At 38.2% G+C, this 20,712-nt stretch overlaps 3 protein-coding genes and 1 long non-coding RNA gene across 10 annotated transcripts in view; 1 reads left to right on the forward strand and 3 right to left on the reverse strand.

Annotated features, from left to right (window-relative positions):
* Positions 1–4,481, reverse strand: part of runx1 (RUNX family transcription factor 1) — a 19,374-nt gene extending 14,893 nt beyond the window's left edge. The window contains exons 1-2 of the mRNA XM_083522405.1: positions 1,327–4,481; positions 1–227 (exon numbers count right to left, since the gene is read on the reverse strand). The exon at positions 1–227 is cut by the window's left edge and continues 15 nt beyond it. Of these exons, the coding sequence (XP_083378531.1) occupies positions 1–227; positions 1,327–1,354 (255 nt within the window). The 5' untranslated portion in view covers positions 1,355–4,481. The remainder of the gene's footprint in view (positions 228–1,326) is intronic.
* The window catches only part of LOC310715754 (chloride intracellular channel protein 5), a 161,418-nt gene that overhangs the window by 4,000 nt on the left and 136,706 nt on the right, over positions 1–20,712 (reverse strand). The gene's annotated exons all lie outside the window — the stretch shown is intronic.
* On the forward strand, positions 2,206–4,998 carry LOC310715835. Its single transcript, XR_014530409.1, has 2 exons — positions 2,206–2,330; positions 4,846–4,998. It is a non-coding gene; the product is annotated as an uncharacterized lncRNA (long non-coding RNA).
* On the reverse strand, positions 10,521–18,890 carry LOC310715812 (uncharacterized protein). Of its 3 annotated transcripts, none has more exons than XM_083522525.1 (3): positions 18,503–18,890; positions 18,233–18,373; positions 10,521–10,605 (listed from the first exon to the last, which is right to left on the reverse strand). In XM_083522525.1, the coding sequence occupies exons 1-3, from the start codon at positions 18,579–18,581 to the stop codon at positions 10,547–10,549; spliced, it is 279 nt and encodes a 92-aa protein (XP_083378651.1). In that variant the 5' UTR covers positions 18,582–18,890; the 3' UTR covers positions 10,521–10,546. The 3 variants fall into 3 exon arrangements, with proteins under 3 accessions (XP_083378651.1, XP_083378650.1, XP_083378652.1); XM_083522524.1 differs by lacking the exon at positions 10,521–10,605 and adding an exon at positions 14,515–16,034; XM_083522526.1 differs by lacking the exon at positions 10,521–10,605 and adding an exon at positions 17,412–17,639 and having other exon boundaries at positions 18,503–18,889.

Consider the following 20,712-nt stretch of genomic DNA (forward strand, 5'->3'; position numbering starts at 1 on the left):
CAGAGTCTTGTTGCAGCGCCAGTGCGTGGGCAGCACCGAGCACAGGAAGTTGGGACTGTCGGTGCGCACGAGCTCTCCCGGGTGCTCGGAGAGGACCTCCATGCTGCGGTCACACATGCGCAGTTTCCCGCCGCCCTCGTGCGCGCTCATCGCGGGCAGAGCCTCGCTCATCTTCCCCGTGGCCAGGCTGGAGGATGGCGGCGTGAAGCGGCGATGGGGGGCCTGGTCTGAAACACATCCGCACGCACACGGGTTTAGGCTCATCCGCATAAAGACTGTTCAAACGCATAACTTGTAGATATGCAAAAAAAAAAAAAAGAAAAAAGAAAGTTGTTTCTGAGTTCTTTTTTTTTTTTTTTTTTTTTTTTTTATGTCCAGAAACGGAATCAGTCGCACAGGCTTTTGCAATATAAAAGGTTCCTAAATAAACCCCAGTTTTAATATATTTTCCATTAACAAGTCGGTAAAGAGACGCTTCAGACAATGAACAAGAACAAAAAATAAATGAAATAGAATGAAAAAAAAAAGAAATAATAAAAAGGTTCAGTGTCTTTAACTTAATAATTAAAATAAAAGCTCAAATGCGCACAAAAACCGAATCAAATGCGCATGTATTCACTTTTACAGCGTTCTCTACAACGTTCTTTAATGTTTTTACTCTGTATACAGAAATTAAACGGCGTGCACTTGTGCAGAAAATGTTTCTTCAAAATAAAACAAGTTCCCGTGTCTACGTGCGCGTGGGGTTTAACCCGGGTGACAGCCTTTCAACAGGGCGCGTGCCAGAAAATCGCCTCCGAGGCGCATTGAGCGCGTGGAACCAGCGGCGCTGTTCCTGACACTGAGACCGGCCTCCTGTCACTCAGACAACCACAATCGATGCCACATGAGTGTGGTTAAGAGGTTTTAGCTGCTCCGCTCAGCTTACTACTGCTCTGTTCTCTGCAAACCCCCCCCCCCCCCAAACACACACACACACACACACACACACACACACACACACACACACACACACACACACACACACACACACACACACACGGCCAGTAATAAACGCTTCTCCACTGCACCGCACCACCGGGGCGCGCGTGTGTGTGTGTGTGTGTGTGTGTGTGTGTGTGTTACGAACTTAATTTTTAGCAAGACACACAGTTGTTTAAAGGCAGGTTTGATGAAAAGAGTAAAGTCATTATGAGCAGGTTGACACCAGTGCGCAAGACAGCAGTGAGGAAACGGAACTGACTACATCACTCACATGGAAACTGCAACGCGTGCCAAACAACAACAACAACAACAAAAAAAAAAACCCGCAAATGAATATCATACCGTATTTGGCGTCCCAAAGGAAAACCATTGGTATCCAATTCGAGGTTTTACTTTTCGACCTGTGTGTAAAACCCAGTCTTCAAACACTGCTTGCCAGCGGACAAGGATTAGTCTGGCGGTGGATTTTGACAGCCTGCGCGCGCGCGCTCGCGTGCCTGGTTTGCCTCCGTGCGTCTCCCTTCGAGATGATGAAAGTTGCGGCGCACTTCGTTTTAAAGCTCTCCGATCACATCTACCATTTGGACTCACCAGCTCGTCCGACACATCTTCATTAAAACACGAGTCATCCCCTAAACCGACTTTCACTTTTAAAACTCGAAACTTGCACACGTGACGACCTGGTTCACGTCCGGCGTGAGTTCTTTAAGTGTAGAAACGAATGCTTGTCGTTCGTCTGGAGCGGTATAATTGTTTAGCAGCCCATGGAGCGCGTTCTGCGTGAGGATTTGGAGCTGTGTCACCCCTGCCTGGAAGGTCCGCTGATGTCGTATGAATGAATCTCCAGGCGAGGGGCTGGCTTTTACTGGCATTGGGCAGTGCAGGAATGCCGCCCGGAGCAGCTCGTTTGCATGCGGGAGGCTGTGAGACAATGCGATTGGCTGGGGAGAATTGCTTCGAGTAGGCTCGACCAATCAGGAAGACGTCCGAAGAGCGCGATAAAGTCCGAGTTGGGACGCCAAGAACCGTCAATGAAATTCCTTGTGCCGGCGCGCGCCCTTATTCCATATTCCATATATTTTTATTACTTGAAAAGCGATGCGTGCAAAAAAAGTTTTCTTGTCTTCTTTTTTTCATCAATGCATGGATAACTGAGGTCAAAAAGTCCAAATGCCAAGTAAATCAGTTAGATGAGTGTGTTTAAGTAACCCATATCCAATAGATTTCAGAGGTTTTTCAACATATCCTGGATGAGATGTGGTGAGATCGGGACCGCTCCAGTGACCAATTCCTTATCACTCAGCCAAAAGGGGGCAGCAAACGACCTCCTGCACGGAAGACGCCCGGTACAGCTTTTCTCTTCATTTATACAATCAACGAGATTTCAGCCCATATTTCTCTTTCTTGGTGAAATCGGCGTGTGTACATAATGCTGATGTCCTTGCCCATTTGTAGTCGTGAACATCTTCAACGTGCTCAGCAGGGTAGAAGTTAATGTAGATGTTCACTTTCTTCCCTATTTCCATAAATGTATTTACTCTTACAATTTACTTCTGGATAAAGGGAATACCTGACCTTCTGACCGCCTGACCACCAAATCCAGCTGTTTTGAACCCTGGCACACATGCATCCCAGAATACAACGTTCAGTTATTTAAAAGTCAACACAATTAAATTTTTATTCTAAAGTTATACTTCTTCGTGAATATGATATATTCTTTCTATTAGGTTCTATCATACTCAATACTAATACTTCTATTCATACTCAAACATTTCAAAAGGAAGACTATATTAGACTTATTTAGACCAGACACTTTAATAGTCTATGGTACAACTAAAGCCTTATAGTTTCAAACCAAGATGTTTTCTTCCAAACCATCGTTTAGTGTTATATGGAAATATAAGAACGCTCCCAAACCATGAAAATGAAACTGAAACAAAATGTTCAAGTTTTAATATTTTTTCAATGCCCAAAAGAAATTATGACAGCATTTGTTTCATTGAACGAGGACACGCTGTTATTTATTTTAGTTAAAAATTGTTTGATGTGATTTGTAAAAATGCTTTAAATTTAATTCCCGTTTTTTAACACCCCCCCCCCCAAAAAAAAAAAAAAAAAAAAAAAAAGAAAGAAAGGAAAAGAAAAAAATCATTGTGCTCAAACTGGTACCGCTGCACAACGCTTTACACACCCGTCTATTATAAATAGGAACAAAATATTGGAAAACAAAATTTTAATAGACATAGCTACGTTAATAACATGATAATATTGAAACAAAATGTATTTCTAAGAATAAAACTGTTAGCAAACTTATTAACAGCGAACCACAATAATACCTTGTTCATTCCTATGAGACGCGCATTGATCTAAATGGCAACTTTTTCACATTAACAGCACGATTATCGTTCTCATAATATTATGTCAATTAAATTGCAGAAATAACCGAAAAAAACAAAAATCTGCATTGTTTGAGAAAGATGAGGAGCTTGAAGACACCACTGTATTCCTCAGCTCTGGCTTGGTGTCATCTGATAACTTTTAAGTCTACAGATCAATAGCGCTTGTCAGCTATAAAATTTATTGACCAACCTCGAAAGGTTACACACTCGCCAGTGTTGTCAACGATCCGTTTCAACAGCTTAACTACATAAAAAAACACTTAAGGCCCCAAAACTACAACAAATGATTCAGAGAGGCAATGCAAAAATTACAAGACCAGGCTTCCTTTACATTTCCAATGCAATTAAATTCTACTAATTGAGCAGATTTAATTTCGTAGAACATAATTACACTGCTGGACAGAAAGATAACTGAACTAAAAAGGAATCAGGTGTAACAAAGAAAAGCCATAAACACGAAAGAGTGGAAAACAGAAATGTTCTTTTGTTACCGAAGAGCCTGTTGCTGATTTGACTCTTCCCCATGAGGCACATAGCCCAAGATAGAGGTCCAGAGGGACAGAAGTAGTTCATACTGTATCTAATTTGTCGATCTGATTAAGGATAGTCTTCAGAGTTTCTCCATAATGATCCAGACTATTCCTTCCACAGCTTTCCTTATATACTCATTCCCTACCCACTACCCACCAAAATAGTAAAAATAAAAAAAAAACAGAAGAAAAGACAAGGGAAGGTTGAAGAAGGGTATGACAGGATGCAGTCATAACTAATATATTCTTTCACTAAGCCTGGCCACAGGAGACGAGGCAGGCTTTTTGCCTTGGGGCACTTCAAAACCTGCTAATTTCATTTAGCAACTGAAATGATTTTTACTCCTTTTTTGTCCTTACGTCATGGCTGTGATGGCTGTGAAATAAGGGCAGCATGAAGTTTGCATGAGCAAACAAGCCAAGAGGAACAGACAAAATGTAATGTTAGTTTCAACTGTTTTTAAGAAAGTGGCTTCCTGTTATACTGCTACACCTAAACTCACACTGTATAAGATATAATTTCCCACACCATCATCATGTTTGAAGAACATGAGAAAATTGTTGATGCATTACTTTTGCAGGGCTTGTAGACAACTCTCTGTCTGATAAATTAATGAATGTGGAGTTTGCTTAAGGGCTGATCTTAGGCCATGTGAATAAAACTTTCATTGGAGTCAGTGGCCACACAGGAATGCCACGAGTTTTGCCAAACAGTAGCTAATTCATGACAGAAGCATCAGTAAGGCTTCTCTTACGGCTGCCACAACAACAATTCAGTACAACCTTACTGTAGTGGTCAAGCAGGGAGAGAACTGGCCACAGAGAAGCACAGTGGCTTTGTGGGACATATCAGAAAATCTCCTCTTCTAATGTAAATACACTTATTGTGCCACAGAAAATGACTTGCCCATGCACTGATTTTTTTTTCCCAGATGAAGATGTCCTCTTCTTAACTGGCCAGAAGCAGTCTGTCCCCTCCAGGCCCCCAGAGACAGGAGACCCTGAGGCCAAGAGTGCTGGGCACACAGGATCAATAATGCCCCTTGAGCTTCCTGGGGCTTAGACAATCAATGCTGCCCGAACCGGTAGGCATGCCGGTTTTTATACCTTTTGTCAGAGTCAAATACTCAGTATCTCATATTCATTTTCTCATAGAGAAGGGTATCAGTAGTTACAGTAAGTATCAGAATAGCTTCTGAAGCCATGCATTTTTGATGCCAGGAAAGGACCTTTCTTTCTTGCCACCAATGACCTTTTGCTTACCCATATTATACCCAGCGGCCCTCCTTCCTCCCATCCTCATCCTCTATTTTCTTTTCCCCCCTCGTTTCTCTTATTTCCCTTCACTCTGGACCTTCTAGTTAAGAGAGGGGGAGGAGAAATAACTCAGCTTCAGCTCTCTTCAATAATTAATGCAGCTGTATTGTGCGGATGCCGTTAACTGCTACTTAAAAGTAATTAATTGATTTTCTGACATATCAGTTAGCAGCTCAGTGAAGTGACAGAGCAAAGTACTCAGCCCTGTTCTCTCAGGCTGGCTAACAGATACACATAGCACAACACTGGGTCACTATCAATACACAGGCAGTGTACCACTGACTGCGTGTGTGTGTGTGTGTGTGTGTGTGTGTGTGTGTGTGTGTGTGTGAACATGTACACACTCTATCCCACTTTAGTCAAGATAATACATTCCTGATGGTAATCTAAAGCAGTCATCAATTTCAGTTGTCAGGCACCACCACAAGGAAATAGAGGATCCAGGCTTTCATTAATTTTACAGTGTTGTGCACATAATAATAATAATAATACTGATAAAAACCAAAATCAAACAAAACAACTAAATAGACCAATTTTGATACAAGGCCTTGAGGAAAAGCTCTCCAGAAGATCTCCAAAGATCTTAAACAAATACTCTACAGCTGCCTGCATCTTGGCTTGAAGATAAAAGCACTATCAGCAGCCACAGTGTGAGTGATGAATGCGCTGGCAAAGCTATTGGCCTGTCCCTTAACACAGCAGTGTAATGGTCCCATTGTGTATTTCAACTTATTCACATCACAGCTCCCCATGGATTCTAACAGCACCTCAGCACTTTATATTATTGGTTTTGTTTTAAAACATTATTTCATCCTACGTTTTAATTGTTTATGGTATTTTTCCTTATACAATAGAATATACCTTCTCTGTGTAAAGCTGCTTTGAGACAATGTACATAATTAAAAGCGCCATACAAATACAAATGAGTTGAATTGAATTATTTAATAGTCATTAATAGTATAAAGGAGTTTATGATTATTATTCAGTTATTATCTCAGCAATAATGAGAATCCTTCTATGCAGTGCATGATTAAACTAATCAGGGACTACAAAATGTTCTAATTATTAATAACATTCCAACAAGATCTACACTACAGCACACAAATGGATCTCAGAAAGTCTTTCATGCTGATTAATAAAAGATGTGGTATGGACCAAACAATAACTGAATGTGCATTTAGTTTTATGGAGTGACAAAAAAGAGAATACAATTTTCTTTTGGAAAAGAGATACTGAATTTTCTAGACTGTCAATATTTTGTTATACTTCAAACTTATAAAAAATATTAAATGTGGATCTTTATTGTGTTATTTGGTTTGTTCCTCTGGGAAACTCTATGAGGATGAACTTGAAATGCAGTTAGTATCAACATTATGCTACAAAGGTTTAGGACTGCAGTTTGCATGAACTTCTGCATTTAAGCGCCCAACTCTGAACAGTACACCTCAACAATAATGGAAAGTACATTCAGTGCCAACCAGATGATTATGAGGTTCCCTTTTGAGTCTGGTTCCTCTCCAGGTTTCTTTCTCAGACCGTCTAAGGAAGTTTTTCTTGGCACAATCTCCACTGGTTTGCTCATTAGGGAAAAAAATGATTAAGACAAAAATGAAGGCATTACTTATAGGCATTAACCTTATACATTTCCAACTTCATAACCTCTTTATCTTTACCTCTTCATCTACCTCTTTTATGCTTTGGGACAATATCTATTGTTAAAAGCACTCTACAAATAATATATAATATAATTGAATTAAACCCCTTCAATATACATGATGTAATTACAACCCTACAATAATGTGTTTTATAAAAGAAAATGTGCTAGCAAGTGAAGAACTTGAACTATCCCAGATTATGAAAAAATCTTGAACTCTAAAACATTTAGTCCAGTTACGGCTTAACTTAAAAGCTGTGATATGGTGGTGGTGTTGTGGAGCTCTAAGCCAACATCATGTGTGGGAGGTAACAGGCCCACTGGAGATGCGCCTCAGGCACCATTTAGTGAAATGTTGAATTGATGAGCGGATGAGCAGATTCATTGAAGCAGAAGTGTGCATGCACGCTTACACACACACACACACACACACACACACACACACACACACACACACACACACACACACACACACACACACACACACACACACAGAGTTAAAAATATTTGTAATAGGTGAAACCATGCATAGTGAGTCATACAAAACTTTCTCTCTTTAAATCTATAAATTAAAGATACTCTGTCATCCATTGTGGCTTAAACGGCTGACTTTGATGGGTCATAAATGATTTTATATATCATAAAGCAATACAGACAAAGTACAGATAATTTCATTTGCTCTGTACAATTGCCATAAGTGAGGGCTTCCAGTAATACTTTGGAATGCAAAGATTTCTTATCAAAATACTTTTAAGTAATATGGCCTTGTTTACTTGGATACCCTCTGAAAATATGAATATTGTTTTTTATGCATTCAAATCAAAGACACTTTGAAAGACTTGTGTGTTTTTGCCTTTTTATATAAAGCTGAGGTAATTTGATTTATTTCTACTGCTGCATATTTTATCTGTGCCACAATTATATGCATACATTTATTTTGTTCTTTTTATGTGCCTTTTCTCTTTTTATTTAATTTCACATCTGTTTTTATTATATTATTTTAATATTTCTTTAGCAGGTACATTTGTTTTATTTTATATATTTTTTTTTTTAGAAAATAAGGAAGATAGTACCGGATGAAAACATATACAATGAAGGAGTCAAAGTCACATGATGCTGCAGCAGTAATGGAAAGGATAACAGAGTAATCTGAGGTGTCTACAAACAGTTTTTACTTTAAGAATATTATTATATGAATGCAATTGATGACCGCGTAAAATCATATACTGTCGGATGACCAGATGAGTAGGATCATTTATGTTACATCTTCCTCATGTCATATCAGGGAGTTTTTACTTGTCACAGTCACCACTGTCTTGCTTATTAGGGATTAACTTACAGTTATAAGTAACTAAAAGTTTACACTTTTTTATACAACTGAGACAATGTCCATAGTTAAAAGTGCTATACAAATAAAAATGAATTGAAATAATTTGAATATGTTTAAGTTCATTTGAATTGCTTTCTTTATATCTTTTAAGTTAGAAATATTTTTCTGTGCACTGTTAAATTCAAATAGTGACATACATTTAGTTGTGCAGGATCTCAGTGCCCAACGAATGTTAAAAAATGGAGGGTATTAGTTTCTGCTATGATTCATTAAAAAATTGCTGACTTAGAAAGGCCCTGGCTCAAGCACATAGTGGTTAAACTAGGCTTTTTCTCCATTTGAATGTTTATGTAGACATACTTTATACTTTACATACCTACTTTTTTACTTTATATATTATCCAACTGTAGCTTCTGTAAAATAACTCAAAAGATTTCTAGGAAATATGTACCTTCATCTACAAGGCCACATGCTGAAAAATGTTGCTAGATAAATAAATGATGAGCATTTGAATGTAAGGCCAGCTGGAAGTGCAAAATGCATTTTGGACACCATTTACATCTCACCCTCATTAACCACACTGATGAAGTTCTGTGGAGTTTCGTTTGGGAACAGTTCCCTTTAGGTTTACTGCAGCCGAGTTTTGTTCATTACTAAGGTCTGAAAGAGTTTCTGTGGTCACAAAAAGCCCTACCCAGACTCAGCCCTGCACCTTCACAGTATTGACCATTATATTGCCGTTTCCTGTTGCGGTTTCACAGCAGAGGGGCAGTAATGCAATGGAGAAAAGCATGATGGCAATTGCAATATGGCGGAGCTCTAAGATGTCCCCACCCATCACCATCAGTGCATCCTTCTACCGAAAGTAATAGAATAAAACTTAGAATGGCATTGCATGGATGTTTTATTTTTCTTATTCCTCACTGGCCACTGCATTTAAAAACTGCATGTGTAGCTGAAGTGTGTATCCACAATATTTGCCATATTTACAAAATAGGATGAGCGTGAAGGATGTGAATTTATTCATGTATAAGGATATGCCTTTATTGTCAAAAGGCAATTAAAACTCAAAAAAAGTAAAACAAATTGGATAGAATGCTAGTCCTTAAATAACACCTAGGGGCAATTTAAAATAGCCAATTCATCCAGGAAACTGAAGTACCGGAAGATAACCACATGGACACAAGGAGCACATGTAAAATTCCACATAGACAGTAATCTGAGCTCAGGCTTGGACCCAGGACATGTGAGATGAGACAAAATACACCATGTATGTAATGTGGAAGTAAGGGATGTAGATGCTATGAGAAATATTAGATTGCTGCAAACGAGATGCTTTACTATCAAGTTTGTAAACTTTCTATTCCCCCAAATTGTAATGTTACTGATACAAATGAAGAACTTGTGTAAAAATGAAGAGGTTGTGTTAAAAGCCTGGAGCAACCAACCATCCAATTTTATTGAAAAGAAAAATGGTTTCCCTGCTTTTTGTATAGGAGGGATAAAAGACAACATATATACTGTTTTTTATTAATGACAGTGTGGTGTGACGGGACCTGACAAAAAAGAGAGCTACTAATAAACCCTTTTTAAATATCAACTAGTTTCTGAACAATTAGCTTGCTGTTGTCGGGTCTCGTTTTCATATTTAATTTAAGCATGTATTTTACAACACTGTGTTAAATCCCTAGCAGTGGTTGGGGAAATGTCTTGCTTAGTACTAACTAATACTCCTGAGGTGATTAGATGTAACTTGTAAACAGAGACAGAACCAGTCATTTAACAATCATTTGGGTCTATAAAACAGCAGACAAACCTTTGGATGTGAAGCGATTAGCGCATTTGGTTACAGTCTGAGAGAAGAACAAAGAGACTCCGATCAAGAGACACTGTGCAATCAATGGTAACACCTACCTTCCCTGTCCTGATCTCTGTCTAACCCAGTCTATTCATGCTTTATAAAACACAAATCAATAACTCCAGTCTGCCATGGGCTAAGCTTATGCTCCCAATACCATAGCTTTCCTATGCAGCTGAGGCCAAATGTGGAAGACTACACAATATCAAATTAGCCACCACAAGCACAGCATTTACACTCAATTAAGTGTCTTATTGACCAAATCCAGCTCGGTCCTCACACCTAAGCTTTAAAGGAAAGTAGGGTGGGGGGCTGCTAATAAGAAAAATCTAACTAGAATAAAAGCACAAGAAAGTAAATAAACCAAAGTAAGAGTTCCTGAAGCAGAGATAAAAATTTAAAGGAAATGAAAGAGCTTTATTAGACATCCTCTCACTGCACCATGGATATCGTGTGGAGCAATGAGCATGCAGATCAAACATAGCAGCTTCCCCTCTGATCACTGGCCAGTCCTCCACATGGCTTGAACTCGCCTGGGGGTGGAGGCAGGCCGGAGAAAAGGAGCACAAGCAAGAGGAAAAAAAATGCATGACTGAGTGTCTCCACACTTCACACGTCAGCAACACAAAGAAAAAATTATTAAATTAAACAGGGCTACCAGAAGGTGATCTCTATAGCACAGAAAATGAGTTTCTGTGTGTGAGATCTAGTTTTCCATAAAAATCTGCTGATATATTATTACTAAGCTTGGCACACATAAAACAAACAAACAGAAAGATTCATGGCCAAAACATGATATTAAACACAATTAATTTGTTTGTATATCACATTCAACAGTAGACAGTCAAAAAGCTGCTAATAAATTTTTCCCTATATAAAGTTTATTTAATAGATCTGTAAAAGTAAACAGTAAAGAATTGTTTGATTTACCCTGCAAAAGGAAGAAATTCGTTACAGAGGTTTCATGAAGGACTTTTCACTTAATTATCATTGCATTTATCTCTTAATTTGACTTTTTGAGATACATTTTTGAAACCAAACTTACTTATTATAATATATAAAGAGATATCAGTTGTAGAATAATCAAGAGAGGAACAATGCTACTTTCCATGGCTGGTGTGTTTTCATGGTTTTGGTGAAATCAGTCTCAGGGTGTGAAATGTCCCTCTGCTGCGAATACTGTCTAACAACAATGACTGTCCTGTTCCACAGATATGCAAATATTAGACAATGACACAGATAATAATAATGTCTGAGTGTTGGTTGGAGGAATAACAGACAGAGATGGACCAAAGGAGCCTAATATACATGAAGAGAGAATTCCCCTATCCTCTGGACTTTTCCTTCTATTTCCCCCCCTTTTCTTCACCAACTTCCTCAGTTTTTTTCCACACACTGATACATATCTTGTAGCATGGGTATTCATATGAACTTGTTAAGATTTAGTCAGGCATTAAGCATGACCAGGCAGAGAGAACATTTATTATTGAATGATAATTTTATGGTTTTAATTAAGACCATTTAAAGTGTAATGTTTTTAATAGAAATATAGATTTTAATAAACACTCTTCTTTATCCGGTTGTCTTTCAGTTTTCAGTTCCTGAGAAAATGGGTGAGAAGTGAAAAGGGTGAATTAAATGAAGCATCTGTGAAAACACTCTTTGACCTAGTGTCTCTTCTCTGAACTGTAGCTAATCTTAGATGGATGATGCCATATCGCTGGTCCTTTCACTGGATGGGTTGCCTTCAGCTAAATGATTTAAATAATGCAGTTGATTGGATTAACCACAACAGATGACCTCCTACAGAAGTGTTAGAAAACTAGAGTCTGAACTTTATCGGCTCTGCTACAGTTTGTTTGATGTACAAAGTAGATTAGTTTACAGGAATGCTTTGCTGGCTCCACATCCACACTGTGATCTGCCAGTTGACAACCCCATTGTAGTTCATAAGGCTAAACCTCTGACTTGTACCCAGGCTCTGGACATGCTCAGCCATGAGCTCTGTAACTAAACTTTTCACTGACTAAGCAAATTTTTTTTTTTTTCTTAATCTAATACCTCATGCAATGCCAATGAGCAGTAATGTCAGGCGCCCAGGTGACTGTGCTGGAAACAGGTGGTGCTAACTGCATCCAGGAAATGGGCCAAGAGAGGCTGAATCATAGAAACATAAATGCTCCAGCAGACACAGAGCTGTAGTGCTGCCAATGGAGCATTTACACATCACACATAGGCTATCCACTGCTCTTGTAAAAATGAGTGAGTTACGTTATGGGCATTTGCTTGGAAGACAGTGTGTGTTAAGGATTGAGAGACTCAGAAATGCCTCATGGCAGGGTGAGTGTGAGAGAGTGGTAAGCATCAGATATACTAACCAACCTATCTTTAGAAGAATGAAGAAATGATAAGTAAAAAATTATATAAAAATAAAAGCTATGTTGAAAAAAAAATACATGATAGCCTAATCCACGACTTTTACATACAATTTACATGAATCACTTACAATATATATAAATATGTGACCTCACATTTCTGTGAGATTTTTGTAATGCAGATTTAGCTGCTGGAGTTTGCCAAAGCTTTGAAAGATCAAGCTTTTAAAATTTTTTGCATTTGGTCTTTCTCTTCTTCAGTTGATAGTGAGGAGGAAGGAAGCTACAGATGTAAGGATACCGTTAGGAACTCTGCCTATGTTTAACTGACAGGTTCCTTGTGACATCTCAAACACATATACACACACATATACACACACACACACACACACACACACACACACACACACACACACACACACACACACACACACACACACACACACACACACACACACACACACACACACACACACACACACCTCTTTGGTTTCTGATGACATTTCACAAGGAAATACCCCTCAAACAAACTCGCCATTTATTTAACATTGCTAGGATTTACCAGCTTTTGTGTTGACACTAGTTCTGGAGCAGAAGTTAATCACAGCTCTTTAACACAACTTTTCTATCCTTATAACAACATGATGAAGCACCATAATATAGTTTAGTCATATGAATGATTATTTATATGCTCTAGTTTACAGCTTATGTGTATGTGTGTGTATCAGTGTGCAACACGGGATAAGCTCTAAATCCACCTTGACCCTGAAAAGATACAGTGATTACTCAAAATGCAGTAAAGATTCTCTCTGTTGTCAGTATTATTAAGTAAGCTTCCATAGATTGTTTTTAGTTGCTAGTGGTACATCGTGTGAGTATGCTAGTGTATACATATATGAGTGTGATTCTTTATCTGGCTGAATGACTGGTGTTTAGTTCCTGGCATGCCTGTGACTCTGTGTTTAATAGCTTGCAGATGAATAAGCCTATGGTAAGGTTACTTTGCATACTGGTTAGGCACTGAGGCTAGTCACGTAGCCGCAGTCATTGCTGTGTTACCACAGACTAGCCACAGAGATACAGTAAAGAGCTAGCGACTAAAAAGCTGTTTTCTTTAATTAGGCTCAACAAAGTGTCTGCATTTTCAATGTTTACAAAAAGATATGTCACTTGGGTTTAAAAAAGAATCAATGAACGTTTGTAGCATGTCTGTTTTTAAATAGATCAAGGCTTCTATCAAAGCGTTAAGGTGTTAAAGCCCAAACCCGTAATTATCCTGACTGACAGAAATACGGTTATTTTCAACAAAACAACATCTTCCATGTAGCCCGTACTTGCTGGCTGACAGGAAGGGGGAAGGGGAGGGTGAAATGTAGTCCAAGTTCACAAACCCTTATCTGCACCAGCAAAAACTTCTCTGTGGTTTTGTGCATCTGAGTTTGCAATGAGGAGCCCAACTCCCTCTCATCAAATACTATAGAAAGTGTGTTTGCCAAACTATCAGGCATAATGGCAACTGAGAAAAGGTGAAAAATCTCATTCCTGAATACTGTTGGAATATATTAAATAACTTTTTTGTAGATTTTTATTTTGAGATTGTGTAAAATCATTGTGCAAATGTATTTAACAAAGATAGCAGAACAGCACAATATAATGAGAGGCCAAATATCCAGAAATGATTCAGAGGGCATCAACATTTTTAACAAGCAGATTTAGTCTGCCATTATATCACCAGATGCTGTCTGCTGCTTCAGTAAAGAGTCTGGAGTGTAGAATGATGTCTGTTCAACTGTTGTAAAATAATGTCACAATAATCTGTCTCTCCATGACTTTCTGATATAAAAAGCCTCTATAGGGGCATTGGCAAATTTCCCTTTATACCACAGCATTGTTAAATTCTTGAACTGAACTGGTCATAAAATGATGTTTTTTTCTGTAATGCAGAATTCAAACAAATTTACATGAATACACTTGCTCTGTATTGTACATAGTTACAGCTAATACGCAGCAAAGAATCTGAAGCTGTCAAAAGAACAGCTGCAACATAGATTCTTTATAGAAACATGACAAGTAATATGTTTTTTTTTTCTATGAACGAAGAGTAAAAGAGGAACATGAACATTTGGTTGCTGGAACTGGATCTTGATGATATTCCACAATGTAAAATAAATACACATTAACTATGCATAAACAAAAGCATGGCATCATTCTTTCATACATTAAAAATAGTTGGGCCAAATTTCATTATTATTTATTAATTAATTTATAGTGGTGGCATTACTATTCTGCTCTAACCATGGTCCTCGTAGAGTTTTTTATTCTTTACTAGCATGCTGACTCCTTCTGAGTCAAAACTTGCAGCCAACCAACTAAGTAGCTAAAGTCATATGAGATTATGAGTCAATAGAAGTTTGATTTTATTATTTTGATATTATCATGTATATATATTTAGTATGGGGTAAATTATTTTAGGTAGAATGTAATACTACACTAAATAAGACAGGATGTTCTGTAAAGATGTAAACTATTCTATGACTTATTAAAATCTTTATTTGAGAGACTCCATCTTTGCTCATGCTCCCTTTTCAGTGTCCAAGGCCCATTTCCCGGCAGCTTTATCTCAGCTCTCTCAGACTCATGTACAGCAGTGGCGCCGCACACTGCCTCCCTGTTCTGCTGCTGTCCGACACTGGGGCTCGATAGCGGCCTGTCTGCTGGACAACAGACTCAATTTCAGCAGTTCCTATGTTCTGCAGTCACAGAGTCTCTGTAAAGGAAGTAGGCCAGCGGAGTCGAAAATCCATCCAGTCACAGTGATACAGTGAGCGCAGTCAGGAAAAGAAACCTAATAGATCCCCAGCCACTGACCAGCTCCATGGCTCCTACTGTCACTGGAGTCTGTTATGATGACATCAGCATTTATTGAAAAATTTCTTTGAACTGAATGAGATATTAAAGATTCAGATGTCCCAGAAATGCCTCTGCTCAAGAAGAAGCGCATGTTGCTAAGCATTTGCAATGCAAAAGAACTATAGGGTTATGGCTATAGCATTTATGTGCATCACTGCATAATGCAACTACTGTATGATATGTGATGTGTAATATAAGTATACTTAATTAAATATTAGCAAATGATGTGTTAAAATACATTACTGCTCACACTATTCAGACCCCAGCTTTGGCAACTTTGGCCATAATTCATGCACAAAGTGCACAATTTACATTAGCTATCCATTTGATCAAGGTCAAATGGAAGAATTATAGGCTTGTGTGGGTCCCGTTTTGAATTTGCGGGGATCTGGCAGGGTGGCCAATTTCCTTCTTGACCGCCTGTGGATGCTGATAACCAGAATCAGCAATGGGCAGGCATTCGGTTCATACTATGTAGGCCCTTTGGCTCCATCCTCAAGCTTCGGACATGAAGCATGGAGACCGTCATAAATCCTTCATAAGGGAGGAGGTGGTCCACAGGAGCACAAAAGCGACCTTATGCAGCCATCATCTGCAGCTAGACACCTGTAGATATATGGGCCGGTCACCAGGGCTGGAGGTGCCAGAACGGATGTTGAGAGTTCGGGAGGAGGAAGCTGGTAAAGATGAGTGACAGAATAAAAGAAAATAGATTCGCTGGGAAAGTATTGTGGACAAAAAAGTAACAATAAGGGAATAAATGGTGTGAAAATATAGCCTAAACATAATGTTATTAAACGTATATATACGTTTGCCATGCTGTGGCACTACACACCAGTCTGCCATGTTGTGGTGCACAAACGCTCAATAAAGTGCTCCATGATAGAGCTAGAATAATTGCACCAATGTATTTTATTACAAGATCATTTCAAGTCATGAAAAGTATGCTAGGCATACTAAAAAATGAAACTGCTGAATGTGTCAACAAAAGGTATACAGCAATATCTTGAAATATTCATCATCATTCTATTATGAGTATTTTTAAGAGAAGGCTTTACATTTTTTATGTTCCTGAAATAATTGTGATGCATTTCATGGCACAACAGTTTCAGGTTCATATGTACCACATGTAAAGATGTGAAGTGAGCATGTGTATAAGTGTGTGTATGAATCAAAGTTGCATAATAAATGCACGAAGGAAGAATCCTCATGCGTGTGCAGGCTTGCAGGTGAGCAAGTGCATGAACGAAGTGTATTTGGGGAGCAAAGAAACCACAAAAACTGAAACCCACCGCTCAGATTCTTATACATTTTAAAAGTAAATGCATGAGCATACTGTTTTTATTGTGTGTACTGCGTACACCAATGCATACAGTATAAACCACAAAAGGACATGTGTTGCATACACTAGTGCCCCATAAAGTGATAGCCTTTTGAGAGCATAATGTTCAAGCATCTTTTTTCCAGAGAAGATCATGTTCCTGCACACGTTGCTCAGACAATGCAGTTTAGATATCTTTGTTAGTTCAAAATATAAAATGATTTACAGTATGAAAGTATGAATATATGAAGACAAAACAATGATCATAGAAAATAGGTGATCACATTGTGATACTCTTCCAAATAAATATTAGCAAATTTCAAAGGCCTTCATAAAGAAACAGAGGAGAGAGTGTGTGAGAAACATAAAAGTTCCTCCGAGGCTGTTAGCTCTTGAGCGAGAATCGGGTGCGACTGATAAACTTCCTGTGTTAACTGACAGCGCTTGCAAGACACACAAATGTGCATGCACCAGAGAGTCAGGAAACAAAAACAACACGCTTTCATGAAGAGCACAGAGCTTACGAGTCATTAAACCTGTGAAGATGCATCCGATTTCACCAACAATATAAAAAAACAGACTAACAAAAAACAACATTAAAATGTTATCTTCAACATAAACCATTGCTTTGTCATTTGAGTGTTTAAACTGAGCTTGAGAAATATAAAGCTGAAAAGGTTCAATAGGATGTTGTATGCTACATAAAGCTATACCTAGATAAAAAAAATGTGTTTGGGGACTGATGAGAATTCAAATTGAAATAAATGTATTTATCTTTATTAGAATTTTTTTATTTGAAATAATAATAATAATAATCTGCATGATGAAAAGACAGTTTTAATTTAATGGATGATTTTATCAAGTCTTTAATATGAGTGGACAGCTATTGAGCCTGCACTTGATCAAGTCCTTTATTTCACTGGCTCTGATCCCAAACCTCCCTCTGAAATCCACCAGCTGTCTACGTTACAAACAAACAAACAAACACATAAATCAAGTGTCAAAAGTCTCGAACAAACTTTAAAAACAAATATAATTGCCATAAAAAACTGCAAGCTTGTTCATTTTCAGGTCTCATTGAAATACCTGCAATGTTGTAATAATCCAAACCCTAATCCAAATAAAAGTAATTCACTAACTCATGATTAATTCAGCAGAATCTCAACGTGTAAACACAGTAAGATTTCACACAGCATTATTTTTGCTTCTGCAAAAAATTTTGAGCTTGAAATCGCACAAACACATGTATTTACAGAACGCCGTGTTGTTGATGGTGTAGTGAGGTTAACCAGTGAAGCACTCACTAACCCACAGCCCTGTGGTTTTCAGATTCAGCCAAGATATTTTACTATACTACTGACACAGCAAATCAACAATCATGAAATGTCATTTTTACGTATACTTCTCTATCTTGCGGGTATATTACTTTGCATAGATGCACTCGAAAACCTGTCCCTCAGTTCCTCAAAACTTTAATAAAAGACAAAAAAATAACGCAATACTTGCTGATGTAGTTTAAAAACTATTGATGTAGCAGTAAAGTTATTGACTCACCCCTTGTAAAGCAAGACTGGTAGGATGGAAAGGTCTCAAAGATGCTGTTTGAAGCCATGTTGAGGGGCTGCTTCTGGAAAACACCATCCAGCACTTCTACCTTGATGAGGCTCTTAATTTTGACCGGCTCTGATCTTTGCTCTGCAAAGATCAATAATACAATGACGATGATAATTTATGGCATTTGTATAATAAAAGCAAAATAAATAAAAACATAAATTTAACATTCTCCATTCTACCAAATCTAAACAAATTCCCCAGCATACACACCCACACCCTCAGCCACATGATTATCCAATGCTGCTCCAGTTGTGGTGTCAGGGCAGTTGTGTCCTTGGGTGTTGTGCATGGTTGAGAGACAGTGCAGATAGTGATCGGCAGTCAGACTGCGGTCGACTGATGCTTACCCTTGTGCAAAACAGAAGGAGCAGAAATGTGTCGCTGTGGTTTCTTTTTTTTTCTTGCAGTAATCCGGGTTATTCACACTGACTTCAGCACGTACACTCAGCAGCTTTCTTGCCTCAGTTTCTCATGGTTCCCTCTCTCTATCTTTATTTCACTTTTCCCTGTGGCTCACAGAAGCGTGACTGGTCACAGTTTTGGTTTGTGGTTTCAGTGGCCCACAGAAGGCTTTACCCAACCCAGGCAACAAGTTTAACTCTTCCTTTCTATAAAAAAAAAAAGCTAACCCTTTCTGCTCAAGCCCCATTGGACCACTATGGTCACATGTTCTTCTGTGGTGGATATTTCATTCAGACTTTTTTTAATCTGCCTTTCTTTTGTATAATCATGTGTTCTGGCATTATCCCTTAGCTCTCATTTACCTGACAAGTAAAACTGCTCTATTTCTCTGCGTTATTTGACAATGCAAAAAAAGATAACACAAGCGTAAAAACAATTGCAAAAGTTTGAGAGTATGTGTATGTATGTGAATGAATGCGTAATGGAGAAAAAAGTCACTGTGCAAACAGTCCACCCATGCAAATCTCTCTCCAGGAGAGCACACAATTAACTCTCTGTCTGTACCATCATTTGACAACTTCAGCTTGTCCAAATTTACATGTCATCCTTTTTTCATATCACTTTTATCAACTTATTTTGCAAGCAAAGTATCTGTTTACTTATTTACACACTTTAAAAATCATCAAGTGATCGTTTGAACAAAATGTGATACCTGTTGCAGATGATATGCTTATTCTACAATCTACCCTAAAATGCGAGGGTGTTTATTATATCTCACATGTCACTAATATGTGTCTGAGGAAGCTTGTAGAGGAGTTTGGTCTGTCAAAGGACAGATTAAGTCATTACGAAGGTCTAATTTTGTTCAAAGAACACCATGATCTGCAAGGCCTCTGGCAAACCCTCAACTCCCATTATATCACACTCAGACACCTGCGTCCACTCCTAGTCTCTACGCCCCCACTTGTAACGTACCCTTGCACACCTCCACCTCCACCACGCCCCCAGCACATGCCAAACACACCCACACTTGTGCTCACTTTTCCACACAATAATATGGGCACTGAGGTCAGGTATGGTGGGGCGGAGTGTGGCAGTTCGCAATAGCGTGTGCGGCCAGCTGCTGCTCATCCTCTCAGGTTTCTAACTTGGACTCAGATACACTTTGGGACAGGAAGGCTCTCAGTGGCCAGCTGAGTCATATTTGTGGGGGGATTAAAATAAAATAAAATAGTTTGGCATTGTTTGTTTGGCCTCTGCTTGGTTTAATGATTAAAACTTTTATCACATGTGTGTATAAAGCACAATCAGAATTGTTCTTGTACAGATTATCAGTTTTACAGCATGTTGAGTGATTACTGTATGTTACACTCATCATTCTACTGATAAAAAGATCGGTCAGTGTTATCAAATTAATAAACATCAGCAACATGTTACAACTCACCAAATAATTACATGCTATTCTTAAGTTTAAATAGATGGTACAAGATCAGAACTTGCTGTTATCAAGTCTGATATCATTTCATTTATTTTTTAACACTGTCAACCTGTCAATGTCTAATGGCAATGTATTGATTCCTAATCCTTTAACTAGTGTTTTCTCATCTAGGGTCTGGAAAAAAAGAAATGTCAAGATGTGAAGCTATATTTTTATGTTGAATTATGTTGTTATGTTTAACAATATGTGTTAAGCAAATTATAGAAACAAATATAGAATAAATGCCAATCAAATTTATTATTATTAATAATATTTTCATTTAATTCATATCACAAGAAGCTTTTATATGAGAATTAGAATGACATGTTTTGGGATCACTGTCAACTTTCACTTTCACTGACACTGTGCATCTGCAGCTTCCCAGGGAGTTCTTGGTTTAAAATCATACAGGGGAAGGGTCAGTCTAAATACATTTTATTTTAAAAAGAATCACTTCATTACAACTGTATTAATGTACTAAATTTAAATTGGAATTTGCTTATGACTTACTTAAAACTCATTGTGTTGTAGAGTGGATATT

Source organism: Silurus aristotelis, assembly GCF_946808225.1.
Source record: "Silurus aristotelis genome assembly, chromosome: 20".
NCBI lineage: Eukaryota > Metazoa > Chordata > Actinopteri > Siluriformes > Siluridae > Silurus > Silurus aristotelis.